At 37.7% G+C, this 23,436-nt stretch overlaps 1 protein-coding gene across 2 annotated transcripts in view; it reads right to left on the bottom strand.

Annotated features, from left to right (window-relative positions):
* The window catches only part of PCNX2 (pecanex 2), a 409,779-nt gene that overhangs the window by 39,678 nt on the left and 346,665 nt on the right, over positions 1-23,436 (bottom strand). For both annotated transcript variants that reach the window (XM_007481607.2, XM_007481606.2), the window contains exons 26-28: positions 20,084-20,337; positions 4,092-4,325; positions 407-510 (exon numbers count right to left, since the gene is read on the bottom strand). In XM_007481607.2, coding sequence (XP_007481669.1) covers positions 407-510; positions 4,092-4,325; positions 20,084-20,337 — 592 coding nt within the window. The remainder of the gene's footprint in view (positions 1-406; positions 511-4,091; positions 4,326-20,083; positions 20,338-23,436) is intronic.

Here is a 23,436-nt window from a genome sequence, read left to right as displayed (position 1 = left end):
ATTTCAACATATTTATGAATTGGTAGATCATGTCATCAAAGATTTAAAACTGGAAAGAACTTTATAGGCCACACAACTATTAAGTGCTAAAGGCAATATTTGAACCCACTTCTTGCCTATTAATCTAGTGTTCTATCCATTATGTCTATCTATCAACCTATCAGTAATTTTATATTATTCAGTGAAAATATCTCTAATTAAATATCTCCAAGACTCCCAACCAATCTAATTGATAGCTTTCTAACCAAGACAAAAAGCATACTTTGAAAAACAAAGCAAGATCTCAACATGTTTTTTCTTTATCCTCTAACTTAAAATAGTTGCAATATCCCTTTAAAGTCTGTAGAGAAAATGTAGTATTCCCCAAATAACCTAGGGGAATCCCCATTGTTTCTCTTCTAGTTACCTGAAAGCCATGTTGTGTGAGGCAGTTCCCAGAGCTCGCCTTCCCATGATGCAGAGCGCAAAGGAAAGAGTAACTAAAGGAGAGTCCTCATCACTGTCCAGACGCTGCAGAGGTCAAGAGACAAGAAGGATCATTTTATTTGCAAATGGAACCTACAACACAACAAACTCTATTGAACAAGAAAATTTCTTTATATGTACAGAACTAAAAAAAGCTGGGACTTTTGAGGTGCTTTAGCCCACTCTCCCACAAAATGTAAAAATCTCTACAGTAGCATCTGAGAGATAATTTACCTTCTGCTTAAATACTTCCAGTGTTAAGGATTTTATTACCTCATGATTGATCCCATTTCATAGTCAGATATGGCTAAAATTTGAAAGGATTATACAAGAGGGTCATTTGCAGAAAAGAAAGTCTTGAAAGTTAATAAGAGTACTCATCCTATTGTTTTCACCTCATTAGTATCCAGCTATGGAACTTTAATATAAAAACACTCAGTCTGTGAAGTGGATATTAATTTGGTAAAAATTAGCAGAACTCATTCATGATCTCCCACTAGGAACACAAGAACCTTATTTTAGCAAAATAATATACTGAATTTTTTTAAAGTTGGAAGTCTTCTCCACTAGCCACAATTATACAGTCTTTAAATATTTTCTGCAAAGACAATTTCTGTAACAATAAGGTCTTATAGGATTTACATAATGGCATGATATCTCTTGGAAGAAAAAGAAATCCTTCAACCACAAAGCAAAGATGCAAGGCTTTCAATTTGCTGGGTTACGAGCTCCTTATTGCTGGAATAGCTCTCAAAATGATCATTCACAGACCACAGCTTTGTTGCAAGAAACCATTTCTGACCTGTGAGTGCAGTGACTGCTTGGTTAATTTGATGAGAAGTAAGTTTTGTGATTGTTAATCAATGAACATTTGTTGATGAGATGTAACACTAGGTCTTGGGTTATCATCATGGGAGAATTTGAACTGGATGAGATTGTAGAGATTTTATAGTTACTCTGTAGAGGTTACCATATTCCCTCTAATGTTACCATCCATCTATATTCTTTATTTATCTGGTAATTTCATATGTATATATAAAATTTTAATTTTATTATTATTTAATATAATATAACAAATAGGATTTAATATTAAATATTTAAATTTATTTGAAATATTAAATATTAAAAATGAAACCTTAAAATCTAAAATTAATTTATATAATTTATATAAAAATATATTTAGTCTTTCCTCTATTAGAATATAAGCTTAAAGGCAAAACAATGTGCTTGCTTTTCTTTGTGTCCTCAGCACTTAGTATGGTACCTGGCACATGGATGCTTAGTGATTGAAAACCTTACACACACACACACACACAATTTTATTCCTTGCTAAAGCTGTACTTAATTTTGAACCTACTAGGCTCTTCTTACCTTATTCTCTGCCCTACCCAATGCCTTGATCTTTCAGATAGAAGAGTAAAACCAGACTTTCAAAATGGCTTTTTTTTTTCATTTTTAACATATGGACATTCATATATATATATATAGATAGATATATACATATACATACACACACACTAGATCTACATCTATATCCATTTGTCCATATATGTATAGGATATATAGAGAGAGTATTCTGTCGTTTGTCTGTGTGTGTGTCTGTATAGCTGTGTAGGTATACAGACACAAACACACACCATTTTCCTTGTCTCATGGCTAAGGACCATCATTCCATTCCAGAATTAACCCTAGTATACAAGTAATAAAGCCCATGAAAAATAGATAATCCTATTGGTGCCAAAATAATAAATTAGGTCATATAATTTGTAGGTCAATGACAATAAATTATGTCATAAATTACACTAATCAGCAAATCATCCTGAAGACAGATTTCAGCATAAATACTTTTTGACAGGGTGATTGAAAACAAGAGTTTCAAGTATTAAGTTATGAAGAGGGCAAACTACAAAGACTCTGGGATACCTGATCTATGCTCAAAGGTACACGGAGAGGAGAACACTGCTGTATTCGTCCTTTCATTGTGTCCTAACCCATGATTTTTGAAATATCTTTTTTTTTTAACCTAACCTGATTTTATTGTCAAAGTATAGCTGTGTAGGTATACAGACACAAACACACACCATTTTCCTTGTCTCATGGCTAAGGACCATCATTCCATTCCAGAATTAACCCTAGTATACAAGTAATAAAGCCCATGAAAAATAGATAATCCTATTGGTGCCAAAATAATAAATTAGGTCATATAATTTGTAGGTCAATGACAATAAATTATGTCATAAATTACACTAATCAGCAAATCATCCTGAAGACAGATTTCAGCATAAATACTTTTTGACAGGGTGATTGAAAACAAGAGTTTCAAGTATTAAGTTATGAAGAGGGCAAACTACAAAGACTCTGGGATACCTGATCTATGCTCAAAGGTACACGGAGAGGAGAACACTGCTGTATTCGTCCTTTCATTGTGTCCTAACCCATGATTTTTGAAATATCTTTTTTTTTTAACCTAACCTGATTTTATTGTCAAAGGAATTCTTAATGAGAGAATTTCCTCTATTAATAGGGAATGGCATTTTGTGTTATTGTTTAGTCGTTTCAACCTCTCTGTGACCCTGTTTAGAGTTTTCTTGCCAGAGACTGGCACATTTCATTCTCTAGTTCATTTTAAAGAGGAGGAAATTGAGGAAAACAAGGTTAAGTCACTTATCCAGGGTCACACATCTAGTAAGAGTGCGAGGCCAGATATATGATCAGTAGTAAAACCAGCATGCCCGTTGTCACCAATATTATTGAATACTGTATTAGACATGTTAGCAGTACCTCAGCAGTACAGTGATCCAGGACAATTCTGAAAGACTTTTGACAGAGGATGCTCTCCACCTCCAAAGAGAGAACTGCTGGAGTCAGAATGCAGACCATACTATTTTTCCCTTTAGTTTATTTGTGGTTTTATTTAGGTTTTTATTTTTATATGAGTATTCTCTTAAAACAATGAACTATATGGAAATATGCTTTGCATAGTAATATATATATAAATGAGATCAAATTGGTTACCATCTCTGGGAAGGGGGAGAAAAGTAAGGGAGGGAGACAACTTGGATCTTATAACTTCAGAAAACACATGTGGAAATTTGTTATTGCATGTAATTCAGAAAATAAAATATTTTTTTAAAAAAGTAATGCTAGCAATAGCAATAAGAGAAGAAAAAGACATGGAAAGAACCCAAAAGGGCAAAGGAGTAAATACAACTATCCTTTTTTTTGCAGACAATATGATGGTTCAGAGGGAAGATGAGTCTTGCTGACTGTAGGTCCGACAGTCTATCTACTGCACCACTTCTCTGTCCCAGAATGGTAGTTACTCTGAAACTCAGAGTCTTAAGAGTTCCCTGTAGCAATGAAAAATGAAATGACTTGCCCAGGGTCACTTGGCTGTTGTATGCCAGAGGCAGGACTCCAAACTAGGCTTTCCTGACTCCCGAGCTAGCTCTCTCTCCCCACTGTGCTATTCTACCTCTCCATTACTCAAGAGTTCATTGGCTTTCTCTCTTACTTGAATAAAATCAGTTGTAGAGAGAAAATGAACTCAGTCAGCATATTGCAATTGTTTTCTCTGCCTAGAGTGCTTTGAGGCTCCCCCTTGCTGCCCACACATCCACACGTACCTCCCGTCTTTTGCGTGCACAATACTGAATCCATTCCAGATACACATTACAGTAGCTAGCTCTGGTTATCCCTTGAAGACACGGAACGTAATCATCATCGATGTTAATGCTGAACATTGCAAGATCACGTTCGATGTAGTGCCACTTGGCAAACGGCTGCAGGGACTTGAGGATTGATTCATTTTTGATCCAGGCCTGGAGTTTCGGGGAACTCACTGTAAAGTAGATTATACTCTGTGGAGGAAAAGCAAGATTTGAGAGTCTTTCATCCATTATAAAAGTCAAAAAAGCTACACCTGAAAAAGTAAATCGGGCTCCAGAGAATAAGAAAATTTTCATATGCCCTCTTAGCCCCGTTTCTTGTTAGATATCACTTAGAAAACCACTTCTACGTTTCCAAAGTGTCTTATTTCAGTGCTGTTAAAAGGAAGAAAGTCAATAGAAGGCAATGGCAAAGGAGCTTAAGTGACTAGAACTGCAAAAATGGACAAAAAAAGAAGCATCTTAGTGCATAATGTGTTAGCTCTGACCTTTTGGGTGAAGAAAGAGGCACACAAAGGATGTCTGTGTGCAAGAATGTCATTAGGCCCATCCGAGGCTTCTGGGAATGCTGGGCCTTAGGGACGTCCGGAGGACATGTCTACATTTCCTGGAAACTCCCAGGAGAGGAAGAAGTGCTCTCTCAGGGTCTCAGGGTACCTGCTTAATCGCTGATGATGCTAATAAGCGATTATGGAATGGGGCAGTTTAGGGCAGTAATAATAGTTATTATACAGATCTTTACGATTTGCAAAACAGAAATATCTTACTCAATCCTTACAATTATCCAGAAAAGATGTTATTCCCTCATGAGTATATAAGCTCCTTGAGAGGAAGGGGATGCCCTTTTGGTTTATATTTGTATTTCCTGACTTAGCAAAATCTTGACACATATCTCTGTTTCTGCTTTTATTTCTCCATCCCAGCCTTTGTCTCTGTCTCTCATCCCCATTTAAAAATGAGGAACCCCAGAGTGGTTAGTTAAGTGTCTTGACCAGGGTTAGAGCTGTTATCTGTTTGAAGGAATTCAAAGTCCAGCCCTCTACCCATTTATGCCAGCTAAGATGACTATATAATGTACTGCACTAGAAAAAATCAAAACAAAATAAAAAATAAATAAAACAACCTATTCTTCTTAAAAGTAAAGAAACAAAAAAATCAAAGAAGGAAAGAAAGCCCTTTTTCTTAGAGAAGGCATTTATGGATTCCAAGATACCTGTGATGGCCTACAAAAAACTGTTTTTTGCTTTTCCTCTCTCTCCATTATCAGATGTCCCAATTTGCTAATATTATAGCTTTTTGTTGTCAAATGGAGGAAAAAAATACCACGCCCTCTAACATGATTATCCTGTTCAAAATCATTGTTTTCTACAATGTCATTCTGTGGTTTATGAATGGAACCATTTTTCAAAAATGCCATCTCTTTGCCACAAAAAAAGGAAAAATATGTAGATTAGAAATTCAGGTTGGACACAACCACATGTTCAATAACATGTTGAAGGAGAGCAGGGAAGGATTTGCTTCCTTAAACGTCTCCACATTCCCATTAGAACAAAAAAACCCGAAGTGGTGCCTAATGTTACTTGAGGCTTGATCCTGGGGCCTGAAGCATGGTCGTGCATCTCATCTAGACATCATCTGCTGCGCATGGGTGCGCAATCATTGTTGCTGATTTAGCTGGGGAGGATTCATGTTCATGACAGGATCAAACTCTTAATTGGTAACCTTCCCTGATCATTAAAACTACAACAAAACGAAAGCAGCACATAGAGACTGCCTGGAACAAAGGAAGGCAGGCCCTCGAGTCCTGGGGAAGTAAGTAGGTAATTCATCTCAGGACTAATCGGCATGATTTCCTCACACCCACTGTGATGGTCCCCACCCCAGCAACCCACTGTTCCTTCCTTTCCACTAGGGAAACCACGGATTTTTTTAGAGCCAAAGGAGATGAATGGACATATTTCCTTGGTTTTGTTTTAGTCTATAATACCCTTCCTTGTAGGCTAAATGAATGTAAAATGGTGGACTCAGCCTTTCAGAGACTCTAACATGCTGATGAATTTAGGAAAGCTCCACCCAATAATGAGCAAAATACTCTAATCCTTCAGGGCTCAAAAACTACTATTATTCTCTTACTTAAAGAGACTCCTTTGTTAAATTCTCCTGCCAGCCTCAGATTCTAACATGAGCTCTGCAACATGAAGTCCTCAGGGGAGCAATAATAATTGCTAGATGCACGATCAATAAAGCATGAATCCTAGAGTCAAGAAGACCCAAGTTCAAAATTTAGTATCCAATATTTAATAGCGGAGTGACCCTGGCAGGTCAGTTAACTTGTTTGTCTCAGTTTCCTTATCTGTAAAAAGGGGATAATGAAAGCACCTACCTTCCAGGGTTGTTGAGAGGATCAAATGAGATCATACTTGAGAATTTCTTTGTAAAAAAGGTGATCTATAAATGCTAGCTAGTATTATCAGAAGTAGTAGTAGAAGCAGCAATAGCAGTAATAGTGGTAGTAATTATAGCAATAGTAGTAGTGGTGGTGGTAGTAATTGGTGCCCTAAAAATTAGGCTTGTGATTTCATCCCTGAAGGGGTCTAACAATACAGAAGACAGTCTTAGAGTGTTGTCTGAGGCACCAAGAAATCAAGTAGCTTGCACAGGTAGTAGAAGTCGTAAGACGAATTTTAGCTTTGGTCTTCCTGACTCCAAGTCCAACTTAATATCATTTCTGCCACACTACCTCACAGTGCCACTAAAGTCATATTGAATGAGCGAAGTAAATTGTCCAGAATCAGGCAATATGGCCATGGAAGTACCAGTGTCCAACACTGGATCATTAAACATCCGATTAGTATCCAAGCCATATAACCTCTGAGGTGTAGAGCCATACCTCCTCAAGAATTTCTTATTTCAAATATATGAGTAGCTTACTTTAATAAATGAGATAAAGAGAGAGAGCACTTAGGAAGTGCTTGCTGTATTGTGCCAGAGGGCAGCGCCTGTTCTCAAAATGCTTGCATTCTAATGGAAAGACCACATACCACCAGGTGGTGGACAGATGGCTTTCCATCAGCAGAGACATGGTTCACCACATAAGAAAAATAGGAAATAAAAAACAAGGAAACATGGCTTATACATTCACCATTGTAGCTATTTTCAGTAGATACTCAGAGTTACTTAAAAATGGATGTCACTTAGAGAGGTTAACATGGATTTGGAACCCCGAGAGCTAAAAGTTCTTGTAACTTGCTGTGACCTTGGGAAAAGTACTTAATCTCTCTTTGCCTTAGCTTTCCTACCTAGATAAAGGATATCATAATATCAACATCATTCAGATTTGTAAGACAAGACCACCAGAAACAAATCATAAATCGCTTAACATTTTTCATCCTGATTTCTTAAGACTACTGATATCATGGATGATAGCAGCATGTAAAATTCTTCAGGGTGCATCTACATGAAATTCATAATAAGAATATAAAACTGAAAAATAAATGTATTTTCAGTTAGCAAGATTTAAAAAAAAAGGGGGGGGGAAGGGTATAACCTGAAGCTGTTTGGAGACAGCAGTCCCTCTTGAGTCACTTAAAATATCTGGCCACTATATCACAGATCTCCCTGGACTGTCATTTAAAGGGTAGAGCACTATTTATCAGAAAGCTAATTCTAGGGAGATGGACAAAGACAGACAGACAGTTTAACATGTTCACAGGCAAGATCTGTTTTTCATTCCTCAACCTGCAAAACAACTGATAAACACATTTTCTCTTTGAAGAAACTGCAAAAACAGAGCACTCAGAGACAGCTGATTTCTTGAATACTAAGAGGTATTTAAACAGGAATAAACCGAGGAGATACAGAGGAGGCACAGGGGAAAATCTCAAGTCTTCAGGAAGGAAATGATTTCAAATATATGCAGAGAGGCTGGGGGAACTGACCCACTTTATTAGAAGAGAACAAAAAAAAAATCCTTTTGTCTAAAGGAATTATTGGGGGCTTTTTTCTTCCTTTACAGCCTCCTTGTCCAACATAAAATAACAAAATTAAAGAAACTAAACTCTTGAAACTTGATGCAGTTCAGAGAGACCAAAGCAATTTCATTCACTCAGCAACCAAGGACAGGAGATATCATTAATTTTTCCCCCCAAAAGAATGATTTCCTCCATTTAAAGCAGCTATTTAATTACTCTGAGATACTTCACAGATAGCTTAAAAGCAGAGTAAATAGCTGCATTTACTTATGGTGTCTCCCTACCACCAAAAAGACAACAACAACAACAAAAAAAGATGTTGTTAAATGCTATCTAGTATTGTTATTTGGCAATTGAGTAGTAGATTTGAATCTTACAATGGAAGAGCTGGAAAGAATCTGAAGATCACAGGGCCTGAAGTAAGATTTATTTCATAAATATTTGTAGGTTAATTGATTAATCATTTATTCTAATCTTCTCATTTGACAAATGAAAAAACTTGAGGGTCAGAGGTTATAAGTGATTTGCTGAAGGTCACAAAGCTAGACAGTGGCACAGTTCCAGGGTATCCTGCCTCCAAATGTAATCAAGTGATAAACTAGGATTTAATATAAGTGATTTCTATAGCACAAGAAAGAGTCATTCTTTTTTCTCCTTTAGATTAATTCATTCAAATTGAGAAATATTCTGAAGGGTACTACTGGGTCTCATTTGTATAAAAACATGCACACATGCACACAACATACATATATATTCATACATATACTTCTATGAAGTTATGATAACAATGGAAATGCCAATAATATATAAATGGTAAATATAAGTATTTTAAATTTGTATTTATTTCAATTAGATTTTTGTTAAATCTCCCCATCTGCCTCTCTCTGTCTGTCTGCCTGTCTCTTTCTCTTTCATCATGATTCTTTTGGAAGCAGGCTCCCTAGCCTTTTCTATAAGAGGAATTTGCATCAGTCAAGCCAATCTCCATTATACACACACACACACACACACACACACAATACATTCATACATATACAATTTGCAGAGAATTATGATATATAATGGAACAGCCTTTAATATATATATATAACATTTTAATATTTAATATATATCTATATATCTAACTATAACTACATGTAAGCATATATATCTTATATATAAAATAAAAATCATGATTCTCCTGAAAGCAGGCTTTCTAGTCTCTTTCCTATGAAGAATTTTCATTAGCCAAGCCAGTCTCAACTACACACTCACACACATACATGCCCCCTCCCCACTCTCATTAGGGATTAAATCAGAAGTCTAGCTTTAGAAAATATCTACCATTACTGCTGCTATTTTTGCTTTTACTACTACTACTACTAACTAGCTAATTAAAAATTAAAGAAGATGGCAGCCTAGAAGGAGCAGTAGTTCAGACCTCTGAATATCCTTCCTTACCAATCACAAACTGAATGCTCCTACAGGACTGAAAATCAAACCTAACAACAAGACAGAGCCAAAGAACCTTCCTTCTGGACTCAATTCAAAAGATACTCCCCCCAAAAAGCTGGAATTGAAGAACACTCAGGTCTAAGGGGAAGGCAAAAGGAAGGTCCTAGGACCCCTCCTCCCACCCACTGAGAGTGCTGAGACTCCAGTGGCAGCGGGAACTTCTGGGCGGGCAAAGGTGCTGATATGAAGGGTGTACCTTGCGGGCAGGGCTGTGCCAAGCTCAGAGCATTGAACACAGATGGCAGAGAAGGAGCTAGAGAGGGAGCATAGAACTGGCAGCCTGGCTAAAGCTGTGTAGATCCTCCATATTTGCTCCATCCTTGCAGGAGGTGTTGGCCTCAGAGCACACCCAGCTGAACCAAGCTGAACTTAATCCCATCAAGTCTTTAGAACTCAGGGAAGCCCAGGCTCCACACCCCTCCCACTGAGTGCTGGACTTTAATCCAATCAAAAGCCTCCAGGGGATGGGGAAACTCAAACTCCAACAACTCCCTCCCAGAGACTGCACCAAGAGATCTTCTGTCAAAGATCTAAGAGGGAAGACTGACAGAAGCCCTCAAAACCAAAAAAATGAAAGGAGCAAGAGCACAGACAAATACGGGGAGCAAAGAAGGGGTGAATATGAGCAAACAACAGAAAAAGAAGAAATAAATTACAATAGATAGTTTCTATATAGTGAACAGAACAGGGGGGGAGGGATCAGCAAATGATAAATCAGAAATTCCAACGAATTGGATACAGGCTGTGGAAGAACTAAAAATGCAATTCAAAACACAATTAAGGAGACAGAAGACAACTTTAACAACAAGATAAGTCATCTGGAAACAGAAAACAGTGTCTTGAAAGCCAAAATCAATCAGCTGGAAAATGAGGCAAAGGAGATGAAAGATGAGGCAAAGAAGATGACAGATGAGGCAAAGGAGATGAAAGATGAGGTAAAGAGGATGAAAGATGACCTCCATAGAAAATCAGACCAGGAAGAGAAGGATGACCAAAAATCCAGGGATGAAATCCAGTTTTTAAGAATCAGTATACAACAATTAGAATTATGTGACCTCACAAGGCAGCAGGACACTATAAAACAAAACCAAAAGAATGAAAAAATTGAAGAAAATATGAAGCATCTCATTCACAAAATAGAAGATTTAGAAAATCATTCAAGGAGAGACAAGTTAAGAATCATTGGTCTACCAGAAGACCAGACAAAAGAAACAGCCTAGATGTCATACTACAGGAAATTATTCAAGAAAACTGCCCCGATATTCTAGAACAAGAGGAAAAAGTGGACATTGAAAGAATCCACAGATCACCTCCTGTACTTAATCCCCAACTGACAACACCCAGGAATGTTATAACCAAATTCAACAACTATCAGACCAAGGAAAAACTATTACAGGCTGCCAAGAAGAAGTCATTCAGATACCATAGAACCACAGTAAGGATAACAGAGGATCTGGCGGCATCTACACGGAAGGACTGAAAGGCATAGGATATGATATTCTGGAAATCAAGGGAACTAGGTCTACAACCAAGAATCAACTACTCAGCAAAACTGACTATATTCTTACAGGGGAAAGTATGGTCATTTAACAAAATAGAAGAATTACAAGCATTTGTAAAGAAAGACCAGAACTGAACAGAAAATTTGATGCCCAAGCACAGAACTCAAGAGAATCATCAAAAGGTAATTTAAAAAGAGGGAAAAAAGAAAAGAAAACAAAACAAAACAAAAAAATAGAGACTCAATAATTTAAAATGATATGTATCCCTATAAGAAAAGAGGTCATTGGTAACTCTTAAAAACTGTTGTTATCACCTGGGCAGCTAGAATAATTACACTTAGAGGGAACAGTGACAAATTGTATAGGATGAAAGGACAAGACATAAATAGGTAAATAGATATATGCATGAATAAATACATATACATGTGTGTGTGTGTATATATTTATATATATATATACAACTAGAGCTTTAAAAAGAGGTTAATACTAAAAGAAATGGGAAAATAAACACATTGGGGTAAATTTATATGTCACAAAGAAGCTCATGGCGGGAGGGGGGAGAACATCAATACACTGGAAGGTTAAAGAAGTTGGAGATAGGAAATACTCAACTCTTACGTGCTTTGAAATTGACCCAAAGAGGGAAGAACAATCCAATCCATTGGGGCAGAGAATAGATTTGCACCCTATAGGGGAGTAGAAGGGTAATAAACGGACTGGTGGGGAGGGAAGCAGTACAAGGGAGGGAGAGGGTGGGGGGTAATTTTAGAAAGACATCAGGGAAAATAAGGAGGGGAGTAGAAGGGAGGGAAGTAGAAAGGGAAGTAAAATAAGGGTGGGGACTAGGGGGACTGTTTAAAAACAAACATTGGTGTAGAAGGAAATGGTGAAAGAAGAAAAGGCAGGAACAGGAGCAGAAATCAATATGCTGGGAAATACACAGCTAGTAATCATAACTCTGAATGTGAATGGAATGAACTCACCCATAAAACGCATGCGAATAGCAGAGTGGATTAGAATCCAAAACCCTACCATATACTGTCTACAAGAAACACACATGAGGAAGGTAGATATGCATAGGGTGAAAGTAAGAGGATGGAGCCAAATCTATTGGGCATCAAATGATAAAAGGAAGGCAGGAGTCTCAATCATGATATCTGACAAAGCCAAAGTAAAAATAAATCTAGTTAAAAGAGATAGGGATGATAATTACATCCTGATAAAAAGCAGTATAGACAATGAGGAAATATCCGTATACAACATGTATGCACCAAATGGCATAGCATCCAAATTTCTAAAGGAGAAACTAGTGGAACTCAAGGATGAAATAGATAGAAAAACTATACTAGTGGGAGACCTGAACTTTCCTCTATCTAAACTAGATAAATCAAACCAAAAAATAAATAAGAAAGAGGTAAGAGAAGTGAATGAAATCTTAGAAAAATTAGAGTTAGTAGACATATGGAGAAAAATAAATAGGGACAAAAAGGAATATAACTTCTTTTTAGCAGCACACAGTACATTCACAAAAATTGACCATGTATTAGGGCATAAAAACATTGCAAACAAGTGCAAAAGAGCAGAAATAATAAATTCAACCTTCTCAGATCACAATGTAATGAAAATAATTAGTAAGAGTAGATGGAGAGGTAAATAAAAAATTAATTGGAAATTAAACAATATGATTCTCCAAAACCGGTTAAAGAACAAATCTTAGAAACAATTAATAACTTCATTGAAGAAAATGACAATGACATCCTTTCAAAACCTATGGGATGTAGCCAAAGCAGTATTCAGGGGAAAATTTGTATCCTTGAGTTTATATATTAGCAAATTAAGAAGGGCAGAGGTCAATGAATTGGGCATTCAAATTTAAAAACTAGAAAGCGAACAAATCCTCAGATGAAGACTAAATTAGAGATCCAAAAAATCAAAGGAGCAATTAATAAAATTGAAAGTCAAAGAGCTATTGATTTAATAAATAAGACTAGAAGCTGGTACTTTAAAAAACAAATAAAATAGAAAAAGTACTAGTCAGTCTAATTTAAAAAAGGAAAGAAAAAAAACTAAATTGACACTATCCAAGATGAAAAGGAAGACCTCACCTCTAATGAAGAGGAAATTAAGGCAATCATTAAAAACTACTATGCCCAATTATATGGCAACAAATATGGCAATCCAGGTGATATGGATGAATACTTAAAAAATATAAATTGCCTAGACTAACAGAGGAAGAAATAAATTACCTAAGTAACCCCATATCAGAACAAGTCATCAAAGAACTCCCTAAGAAAAAATCCCCAGGCCCAGTTGGATTCACAAATGAATTCTATCAAACATTCAAAGAACAACTAATTCCAATATTATACAAACTATTTAACAGAATAAGTCAAGACAGAGTTCTACCAAATTCACTTTACGACACAAATATGGTACTGATTCCAAAGCCAGGCAAGTTAAAAACAGAGAAAGAAAACTATAGACCAATCTCCTTAATGAATATAGATGCAAAAATCTTAAATAGGATACTAGCAAAAAGACTCCAGCAAGTGATCACAAGGGTTATTTACCATGAGCAGGTAGGATTCATACCAGGAATGCAAGGATGGTTCAATATTAGGAAAACCATCCACATAATTGACCATATTAACAAGCAAACTGACAAAAATCACATGATTATCTCAATAGATGCAGAAAAAGCCTTTGATAAAATACAACACCCATTCCTACTGAAAACACTAGAAAGTATAGGAACAGAATGGCCTTTCCTAAAAATAATAAACAGTATATATCTAAACATCATCTGTAATGGGGCTAAACTAGAAGTCTTCCCAATAAGATCAGGACTGAAACAAGGATGCCCATTATCACCTCTATTATTTAACATTGTACTAGAAACACTAGCAGTAGCAATTAGAGAAGAAAAAGAAATTGAAGGTATTAGAATTGGCAACGAGGAGACCAAGCTATCACTCTCTGTAGATGATATGATGGTTTACTTAAGGAATCCTAGAGAATTAACCAAAAAGCTACTCGAAACAATCAACAATTTTAGCAAAGTTGCAGGATACAAAATAAACCCGCATAAGTCACCAGAATTTCTACATATCTCCAACACATCTCAGCAGCAAGAATTAGAAAGAGAAATTCCATTTAAAATCACCCTAGACAAAATAAAATACTTAGGAATCTATCTGCCGAGACAAACACAGGAACTATATGAACACAACTACAAAACACTCTCCACACAATTAAAACTAGATGTAAGCAATTGGAAAAACATTTACTGCTCATGGGTAGGAAGAGCTAGCATAAAAAAATGACAATCCTACCCAAATTAATTTACTTATTTAGTGCCATACCCATTGCTACCAAAAAACTTTTTTACTGAATTAGAAAAAAAACATAACAAAGTTCATTTGGAAGAACAAAAGATCAAGGATATCCAGGGAAGTCATGAAAAAAAAAATTCTAAGGAAGGAGGACTTGCAGTACCAGATCTCAAACTATACTATAAAATAGTGGTTACTAAAACAATTTGGTACTGGCTAAGAGACAGAAAAGAGGATCAGTGGAATAGACTTGGGGTAAATGACCTCAGCAAAACAGTCTATGATAAACCCCAAGATCCCAGTTTTGGGGACCAAAACCCACTTTTTGATAGAAACTGCTGGGAAAGTTGGAAGACAGTATGGGAGAGATTAGGTTTGGATCAACATCTCACACCCTACACTAAGATAAACTCAGAATGGGTGAATGACCTGAATATAAAGAAGGAAAGTAAAAGCAAATTAGGTGAACACAGAATAGCATACTTGTCAGATCTTTGGGAAAGGAAAGACTTTAAAACCAAGCAAGGGCTAGAAAAAAACACAAAATGTAAAATCAATAATTTTGATTATATCAAGTTAAAAAGTTGTTGTACAAACAAAACTAATGCATCCAAAATTAGAAGGGAAGCAACAAATTGGGAAACAATCTTCATTACAAAAACCTCTGACAAAGGTCTAATTACTCAAATTTATAAAGAGCTAAACCAGTTGTACAAAAAATCAAGCCATTCTCCAATTGAAAAAAGGGCCAGGGACATGAATAGGCAATTTTCAGTTAAAGAAAGCAAAACTATTAATAAGCTCATGAAAAAATGTTCTAAATCTCTTATAATCAGAGAAACGCAAATCAAAACAACTCTGAGGTATCACCTCACACCTAGCAGATTGGCTAACATGACTGCTATGGAAAGTAATGAATGCTGGAGGGGATGTGGCAATGTTGGGACATTAATTCATTGCTGGTGCAGTTGTGAATTGATCCAACCATTCTGGAGGGCAATTTGGAACTGTGCCCAAAGGGTGATAAAAGACTGTCTGCCCTTTGATACAGCCATAACATTGCTTGGTTTGTACCCCAAAGCGATAATAAGGAAAAAGACTTGTACAAGGATATTCATAGCTGTGCTCTTTGTGGTGGCCAAAAATTGGAAAATGTGGGGATGCCCTCCAATTGGGGAATGGCTGAAGAAATTGTGGTATATGTTGGTGATGGAATACTATTGTGCTCAAAGAAATAATAAAGTGGAGGAATTCCATGGGGACTGGAACAACCTCCAGGATTGCAGCAGGAATGTGCAGATTGAGAGGAGCAGAACCAGGAAAACATACACAGAGACTGATACACTGTGGTACAATTGAAAGTAATGGACTTCTCCATTAGTGGCAATGCATTGACCCTGAACAATTCGGAGGAACCTCTATCCATCCAAAAACCACTATCCATGTCCAGAGGAAACACTGTGGGAGTAAAAACACCGAAGAAAAACAACTGCTTAAATACATGGGTTGAAGGGATATGGTTCAGGATGTAGACTCTGAATGAATATCGTAGTGTAAACAGCATGGGAATAGGTTCACATCAAGGACACAAGTAATACCCAATGAAATTGCATGTTGGCGGTGGGAAGAGTGGGTGGAGGGGAGGGAGGGAAATAATGTGATTATTATAACCAAGGAATAATGTTCTAAATTGACTAAATAAACTTATTTAAATGGAAAAAAATAAAAATTAAAGTGCTTTACAAATATCATCTTATATTATCTCCATCTCTCTCTTCATCCCTACCTCTTTACTTCTTTCTCCCATCCCTCCTTTCCTCTTTCTCTTTTCTTCTCTCCCTCTCTTTTTCTCTTCCTCTTTTACTTTTTTATCCTTCTTTACTCTCTTCCTCTTCTCCTATCTCCCTCCCTCCCTCCCTCCCTCCCTCCCACCCTCCCTCCCTCCCACCCTCCCTTCCTTCCTTCCTTCCTTCCTTCCTTCCTTCCTTCCTTCCTTCCTTCCTTCCTTCATTCCTTCCTTCCTTCCTTCCTCCCTCCCTCCCTCCCTCCCTCCCTTCCTTCCTTCCTTCCTTCCTTCCTCCCTCCCTCCCTCCCTTCCTCCCTTCCTCCCTTTCTTCCTTCCTTCCTTCCTTCCTTCCTTCCTTCCTTCCTTCCTTCCTTCCTTCCTTCCTTCCTTCCTTCCTTCCTCCGTTCCTCCCTCCGTCCCTCCCTCCCTCCCTTCCTTCCTTCCTTCCTTCCTTCCTTCCTTCCTTCCTCCCTCCCTCCCTCCCTCCCTTCCTCCCTTTCTTCCTCCCTTTCTTCCTCCCTTCCTTCCTTCCTTCCTTCCTTCCTTCCTTCCTTCCTTCCTTCCTTCCTTCCTTCCTTCCTTCCTTCCTTCCTTCCTTCCTTCCTTCCTTCCTCCCTTCCTCCCTCCCTCCCTCCTTTCCTCCCTTCCTCCCTTTCTTCCTCCCTTTCTTCCTCCCTTCTTTCCTCCCTCCCTCCCTTCCTTCCTTCCTTCCTTCCTTCCTTCCTTCCTTCCTTCCTTCCTTCCTTCCTTCCTTCCTTCCTTCCTTCCTTCCTTCCTTCCTTCCTTCCTTCTTTCCTTCCTTCCTTCCTTCCTTCCTTCCTTCCTTCCTTCCTTCCTTCCTTCCTTCCTTCCTTCCTTCCTTCCTTCCTTCCTTCCTTCCTCCCTTCCTCCCTTCCTTCCTTCCTTCCTTCCTTCCTTCCTTCCTTCCTTCCTTCCTTCCTTCCTTCCTTCCTTCCTTCCTTCCTTCCTTCCTTCCTTCCTTCCTTTCTTCCTTCCTTCCTCCCTCCCTCCCTCCCTCCCTTCCTTCCTTCCTTCCTTCCTTCCTTCCTTCCTTCCTTCCTTCCTTCCTTCCTTCCTTCCTTCCTTCCTTCCTTCCTTCCTTCCTTCCTTCCTTCCTTCCTTCCTTCCTTCCTTCCTTCCTTCCTTCCTCCTTTCCTTCCTTCCTCCTTTCCTTCCTTCCTTTCTTTTTCCCTCCCTCTCTCCCCCTGTCTCTTTCTCTCTCCTTCTTTTCCTTACTTATCAGCTGTGTGAGTCTCAGAAAGTCACTTATTTTGTGCCTACACTACCTCCTGTAATCCTTTATATCCTTTAAAAAATGTTTCATTTGCTCTCCTCTTTTTTCTTTTTTATACTCATAATTGCTATCTCCCAACCTTTATCTATTCACTGATAAAAAATAAGGTGATAAAAACTTATAATTAAGCATCATCAAGCAAAATGTGCCATATGTAAAGCTTCCACATCTAAACATTCATGTTGTGACACCTTCTTTCTGTCCGTCACAAAGTGCGTTACATGCATTGCCATAGGTTTTTGAGAGATGTAGTTTATTAGCTATCAGTACAATTGAAATTAATTGTTTCAATTCAAGATATTTTTCCTCTTTTGATCAATACTTTATTTGGAATCCTGTCTTTTGAATCCTTGATACTCATTTTTTCCCTGTGTGACCCCAGGCAAATCATTTCAGCTTCTTCTGCCTCTTCTTCACCCATAAAATACAAATAATAAGAGCTGCTATCTCCCAAGGTTGTTGTGAAGATCAAATGAGATAATACTTGTAAAGCACTTTGTAAACCTTAAATGCTTTATAAATGTTAGCTATTATTATTATTTATGATCGCAAGAGCAGGGATTCTATTAAGTCAACCCAAGCTATACCGCATTCCAGTGGTGTCTAACACAAATAGAAGCAGGGGGCCACTAAATTGTATATGAGGATCCCTGCTGTCTACATATTGACTTAATTGTACATTTTTATATATTTCTTTTTATATTAGACTATTAATTTCATTAAATATTTCACAACTACATTTTACCCTAATTAGGGCCTCTTTCAGGAGTACTGTGGGCTCACATGTGGCCTGCTGGAAGCATGTTTGACACTTCTGATCTACCCTGTACTCACTTTCTATGGTCTTAACTTCTTCAGGAAATATTTCCCTCCCAAGATAACCATAATTATGTTCTCTTTTCCCCATTTCCCATTTCTGCATGTTGGCACTTGTCCTCCAAAGGAATGATTTCAAACCAGCATTTTTCCTATCCTTTTCTTGAATTTATTTTATGGTTCTTAATGCCTTAGGCAACTCTGAGATTATAATCTATACATGAGTTGCTCATCTGAATGTTGGTAGAAGTTGGGACTTCTTTAGACTGGGAATTCCCTACAGTGTTAGACTCAGAGTTGCAATCCAAAACAACAATAGCAGCAACAAAATGAATCCTTGAGCTCAGAATATCAACTTGGGATTCATTGGGACTGGTTCAATCTTGGAAGTTTCTCAATAATATCTCAATAATGAAGATGCCCCTACTTATGGTTTATTTTGGAACATCATAATTTATCTCATGTTATTGCCTAAAAGTCTTCTTGGATCGCAGAAAGTGCAAAGGATTCATACCTCTACTTGTAAATGGTAAGTAAGTTCCCCTTTTATAATCAATATCCACCTTTCTATAATAAGCAATTCAATCTTAAAGTAATAACTTGTTTCCTCTATTGAACAAAAGAGAATAATTAAAGATTGCTATTCAAGCAATATCCCTATCTGCTGGAAGATGTTCTCTTTTTCATGGGACAAATTACCTTTGCTGTAAAGGTAGAATTATCTTGAGAGGAAATCCTCAGAAGGCAAAAGAACTTTGGGGTTGGTAGGGAGTTGAATTCCCCCAAAACTAAACAGTCTATGTGACTTATAATGGGTTTTCCTTTGAAGATTCAGTAAGAACTATGCCTGTTTGAGGCAGCTAGGTAGTACAGTAGATTGAGTCCTGGACTTTGAGTAAGGAAGATTGTCCCAATAAAGTAAAAATTCCAGTTTTGCCCTTTGAGGTCCAGACCCAGGCTGAGTGTCTTGCTGCTCTCTTGGTTGAAACCTTCCCTAGTCGTTCTGCCTCAATTACTGTACCATTGATGTTCTGGTTCTTCTGAGTCTCTGGATTATTAGGCATCCTTCCAAGACCATTTATGGATGTGGAGACTGAGTCATGAATTTGAGTCAGGGCTAGAACAAAGGCCTCCATCAGTGAACCTAGTAGCACTCAGAAAAAAAGCTAATACACATTCCTCACACCATGCCTACGGGTTTCTAACATTGTTCAGAAAAATCAAAGAATGAGGAAAAAAACTTATCCTGGGCAAACCTACTGTTTTTGGCAGACACATATAGAAGGGCACTAAGAAATGTCCTAATTGCTAGAATAAGAATGAGGATAGTAAAAGCTGCTTATTGTTGTTTGATAAATGAATAGAATTTGGAAATGAGAAGATTCCCTGTTGACATCTATTAATGTAATTCCTATATCCAAAGACTTTGGATTCCTCTAAGATCTTTGAAAATGCATTTTCAATCCAAGGGGGACAATCATCACATTATAAAAATTGTCGTATTGTATATTATAGCATAGATGTTGAGATTTTGGTAGCATTTCAAAGTCTTTTCTATTTTTATTGTTATATCACTGATAACTACTGACATACTTAGAGATCAAAGGAATGGTCTAAATGGGAAATGGCTGATCTATCCATAGCAGAACTGGGAACAGAATTCAGGTCTCTGGGATTCCTAGCCCAGAATTCTAAAATGGGAAATTCAGTAATAATACCTCCCTAGATATGTCAACTTGTGAAAAGAATCTATACCTTGATGTAATATCTAATGAGGATCCTTCGGAGATCAAAGACCTGTAGCATAGTGGCTGCGTTGTTGTCAATGATGTTATATCCTTCCAGGATGTACTGTGTTCGAGTGATTTCCCAAGTCAGCCAGCGGAGATTGAAAGCTGCATTGCAGGACAACAGGTGGGGCAAGTGACCCGGCTTACAGCAGCAGCAGCTCCGATCATCCTCATCACCTTCCATGATTGCTTCCACCTCTCTCTGCTGGCAGTATGTTCCTAAAGGATTTCCAAAAGCAAATCAGGATGACGGTTGCAAAATGAATTTATAGAAAACTGACTGCAAGTTTTTATATGTAAAAATGATTAACAATGTGATATAGTAGAAAGCGGCAGCTAGGTGGCACAGTGGATAGAGAATTGGGTCTGGGGTCACGAAGACTCATCTTCCTCAGTTCAAATCTAGCCTCACATACTTAATAGCTGTGTGATCCTGGGCACATCACTTAACTCCCATTGCCTGGCCCTTACTGCTTTTCTGCCTAGGAACCAATGCACAGTAAGGGTTTAAAAAAAAATAGAACCTCTTTGGCTACAGGAGGGGGGTGGGAGGAGGGATGGAAAGAACACGATTCATGTAACTATGGAAAAATATTCTAAATTAATTAATTAAATAAACTTTAAAAAATAGAACCCCAAATGGGGTCATGAAAAGTTGGACATGTTTATAATGACTGAACAACTAGATGATGAAAGTATAAGCCAGACAAAAGAGTTTGAACTTTATTTAGTAGGTAACAACAATCTACTGAAGAATTTTTTTTTACCAGATTTGGAAAGAAGATGAAGTATATCAGAAGAATAAAGCAAAGCTGCCCATCTAGCTTACTGAGTACAGACCAGCAACAAATTTTGCTAAGAAACATGCAGCAGAATTAAGGTGTTGCTCTCTTTTACATTGCAGGCAATTAGGGGAAGGCAAGAGAGGTAAGTTCCCATAATGTACATACATAAATGCTATGCAGACACAAGGACAAAGGAAGATCATGACCTTCAAATCTATAATTCTGACATGATATAAAACCTAGGTAATGAGTGAGGAAAGTCACTAATAATAAATCAGAGGATCTAGAGCCGGAAGGGACTCTAAGACATCATATAGGACAACTGCCCTATTTTTCAGATAAGTAACATATGACCCAAAAAACTTATGTGACTTGTCCAAGGTCATTAGGATATTTACAGCCTGGATTTCTGCTTTCAAATCTAATGATCTTCACTGGGGAAAGGGGGAGAGAGAGAGAGAGAGAGAGAGAGAGAGAGAGAGAGAGAGAGAGAGAGAGAGAGAGAGAGAGAGAGAGAGAGGGAGGGAGGGAGGGAGGGCGGGAGGGAGGGAGGGAGAGGGAGAGGGAGAGGGAGAGGGAAGAGGAGAGGAGAGGAGAGGAGAGGAGAGGAGAGGAGAGGAGAGGAGAGGAGAGGAGAGGAGAGGAGAGGAGAGGAGAGGAGAGGAGAGGAGAGGAGAGGGAGAAAGAGAAAGAGAAAGAGAGAGAAAATGAATACTTGTAATATGTATAATCAAGGGCAGAACTCAAAGGTTCACAATTCCTATCATCTTTCCCACATGCCCTAGTGCTGTGGAACTTAGCCTAGACCTGTGATCTATGTATTTGAAATGTCTGCCACCTTGATTACACAAAATGGGATTCCTATATTTTTGTTTAGGGATACAGAAAACAAGGTGAGTCCAAGTAGGAAAAGCTCTATCTATATGGTCAGATGCAATACACCAGAATCCTAAAGAGATCTAAAAAAAGAACCAAAAGAAGGCTTCCCAATCAGTGGAGAGGATCCTCTATCTCAGAAGTACTTACAGAAAGTTGGGGATGTGAGTCCCACGGAATGGGTTACTATCTATACCAGATCACAAACTCATTAACACTTCTAAACATCCTTGCTTTTGCATCTCATTTATGAGAAGCTAGCCCAATGCCTTGTACACAGTAGATATTTAAAAGAAGTTTGTTGAATTGGATAAAATTGAATTATGGAATTATTGAGGTTCTTTAAAGGAACAAAAGGAGTTTCATTCTAGTACCAACTTTGGCACTTTTTACCTACATAGCTTTGGTTAAATCACTTAACTTTTCAGAGATTTATTATCTTCATTTGATGAAGGAGAGGGTTGATACAGATTGGAGTTCTAAACATGGGCTCCATAGACTCCTCAATAGGTCCATGTATAGATTTCAAGGGGTCTGTAAACTTGAATTGGGAAAAAATTCATCTTTATTTTCACTAACCTTGAACTAAAATCTAGCATTTCTTTTAATGATTTAAAAATAATACTCGGAGAAGGAGTCCATAGGCTTCATCAGACTGCCAAAGGGATCCATGACAAAAAACAAAAACAAAAACTTAAGAACGCCTAGTCTGGATGACTTCTCAAGTCCCTTCCAAGTCTGGGACTCTGCTTCCAAGATCCTTCATTTCAAAAATCCTAGAATCCTAGGATTCCATAATTCAGATATAATCAAAGTTTCTAACAGTATGGAAAGAATGAATAAGAAATCCAAAGTACTTAGCCATCAGTGGAACAGAATCTTAGGAGCAGCTAGTGTCACAATGGATAGAAAATTGGGCCTGGAGTGATGAAGACCTGGGTTCAAATTCAGCCCCAGATATTCACTGTGTGACCCTAAGTTATTTAACCCCTGTTTGCCTCAGTTCCCTCATCTGTTAAATGGAGATAATAATAGCACCTATCTCCCAGGACTGTTGTAAGGATCAAATGAGATAATAACTGCCATGTCTTTTCTGTCAAACCATGCCTTCCCTAGTGTCAGGAGGGGAGGAAGGGAGAGAGATACTAAGGAACTTTAATGTAACAAGCAAATAAATAAATTTTTGAATATTTGAAAAATTAAAATAAAAAAATTACAAAGTGCTTGGCACAATGCCTGTCACATCCATAATAAGCACTGCATAAATGTCAGTTATTATTATTATTCTTATCTCTTTGAATGGGAACGATCCCCAGAACAAACAACTAATGGCCCCCTGCTTTGCAGATGATTTCATTGAGATACATTAAGAAGAAACAGTCTTTACAAGGAAGAAGACCAATAGAGTTTTCAGAAATGTGTTATCTAGGGGCAGAAGTATGTAGGAGGCTTCCAGTCTTATAGGGATCAACATGCTTGTTTATATAACAGGATTCAAAAATCCCAATTTCTTTCCTCCTCTTCTCTCCACCTCCTCCATCCAAATTGCAACAGCTGTTATATAATGCTGCTGAAAATTGTTTTTTTCCCCCTCACATCAAATAAACATTCGTTGTCTCATATTGGGGGGGGGGTAGGGAGGAGGAGGGGCACAGTT

This window comes from Monodelphis domestica, chromosome 2, assembly GCF_027887165.1.
Source record: "Monodelphis domestica isolate mMonDom1 chromosome 2, mMonDom1.pri, whole genome shotgun sequence".
Lineage (NCBI taxonomy): Eukaryota > Metazoa > Chordata > Mammalia > Didelphimorphia > Didelphidae > Monodelphis > Monodelphis domestica.
This window is presented reverse-complemented; position numbering and strand designations above follow the sequence as displayed.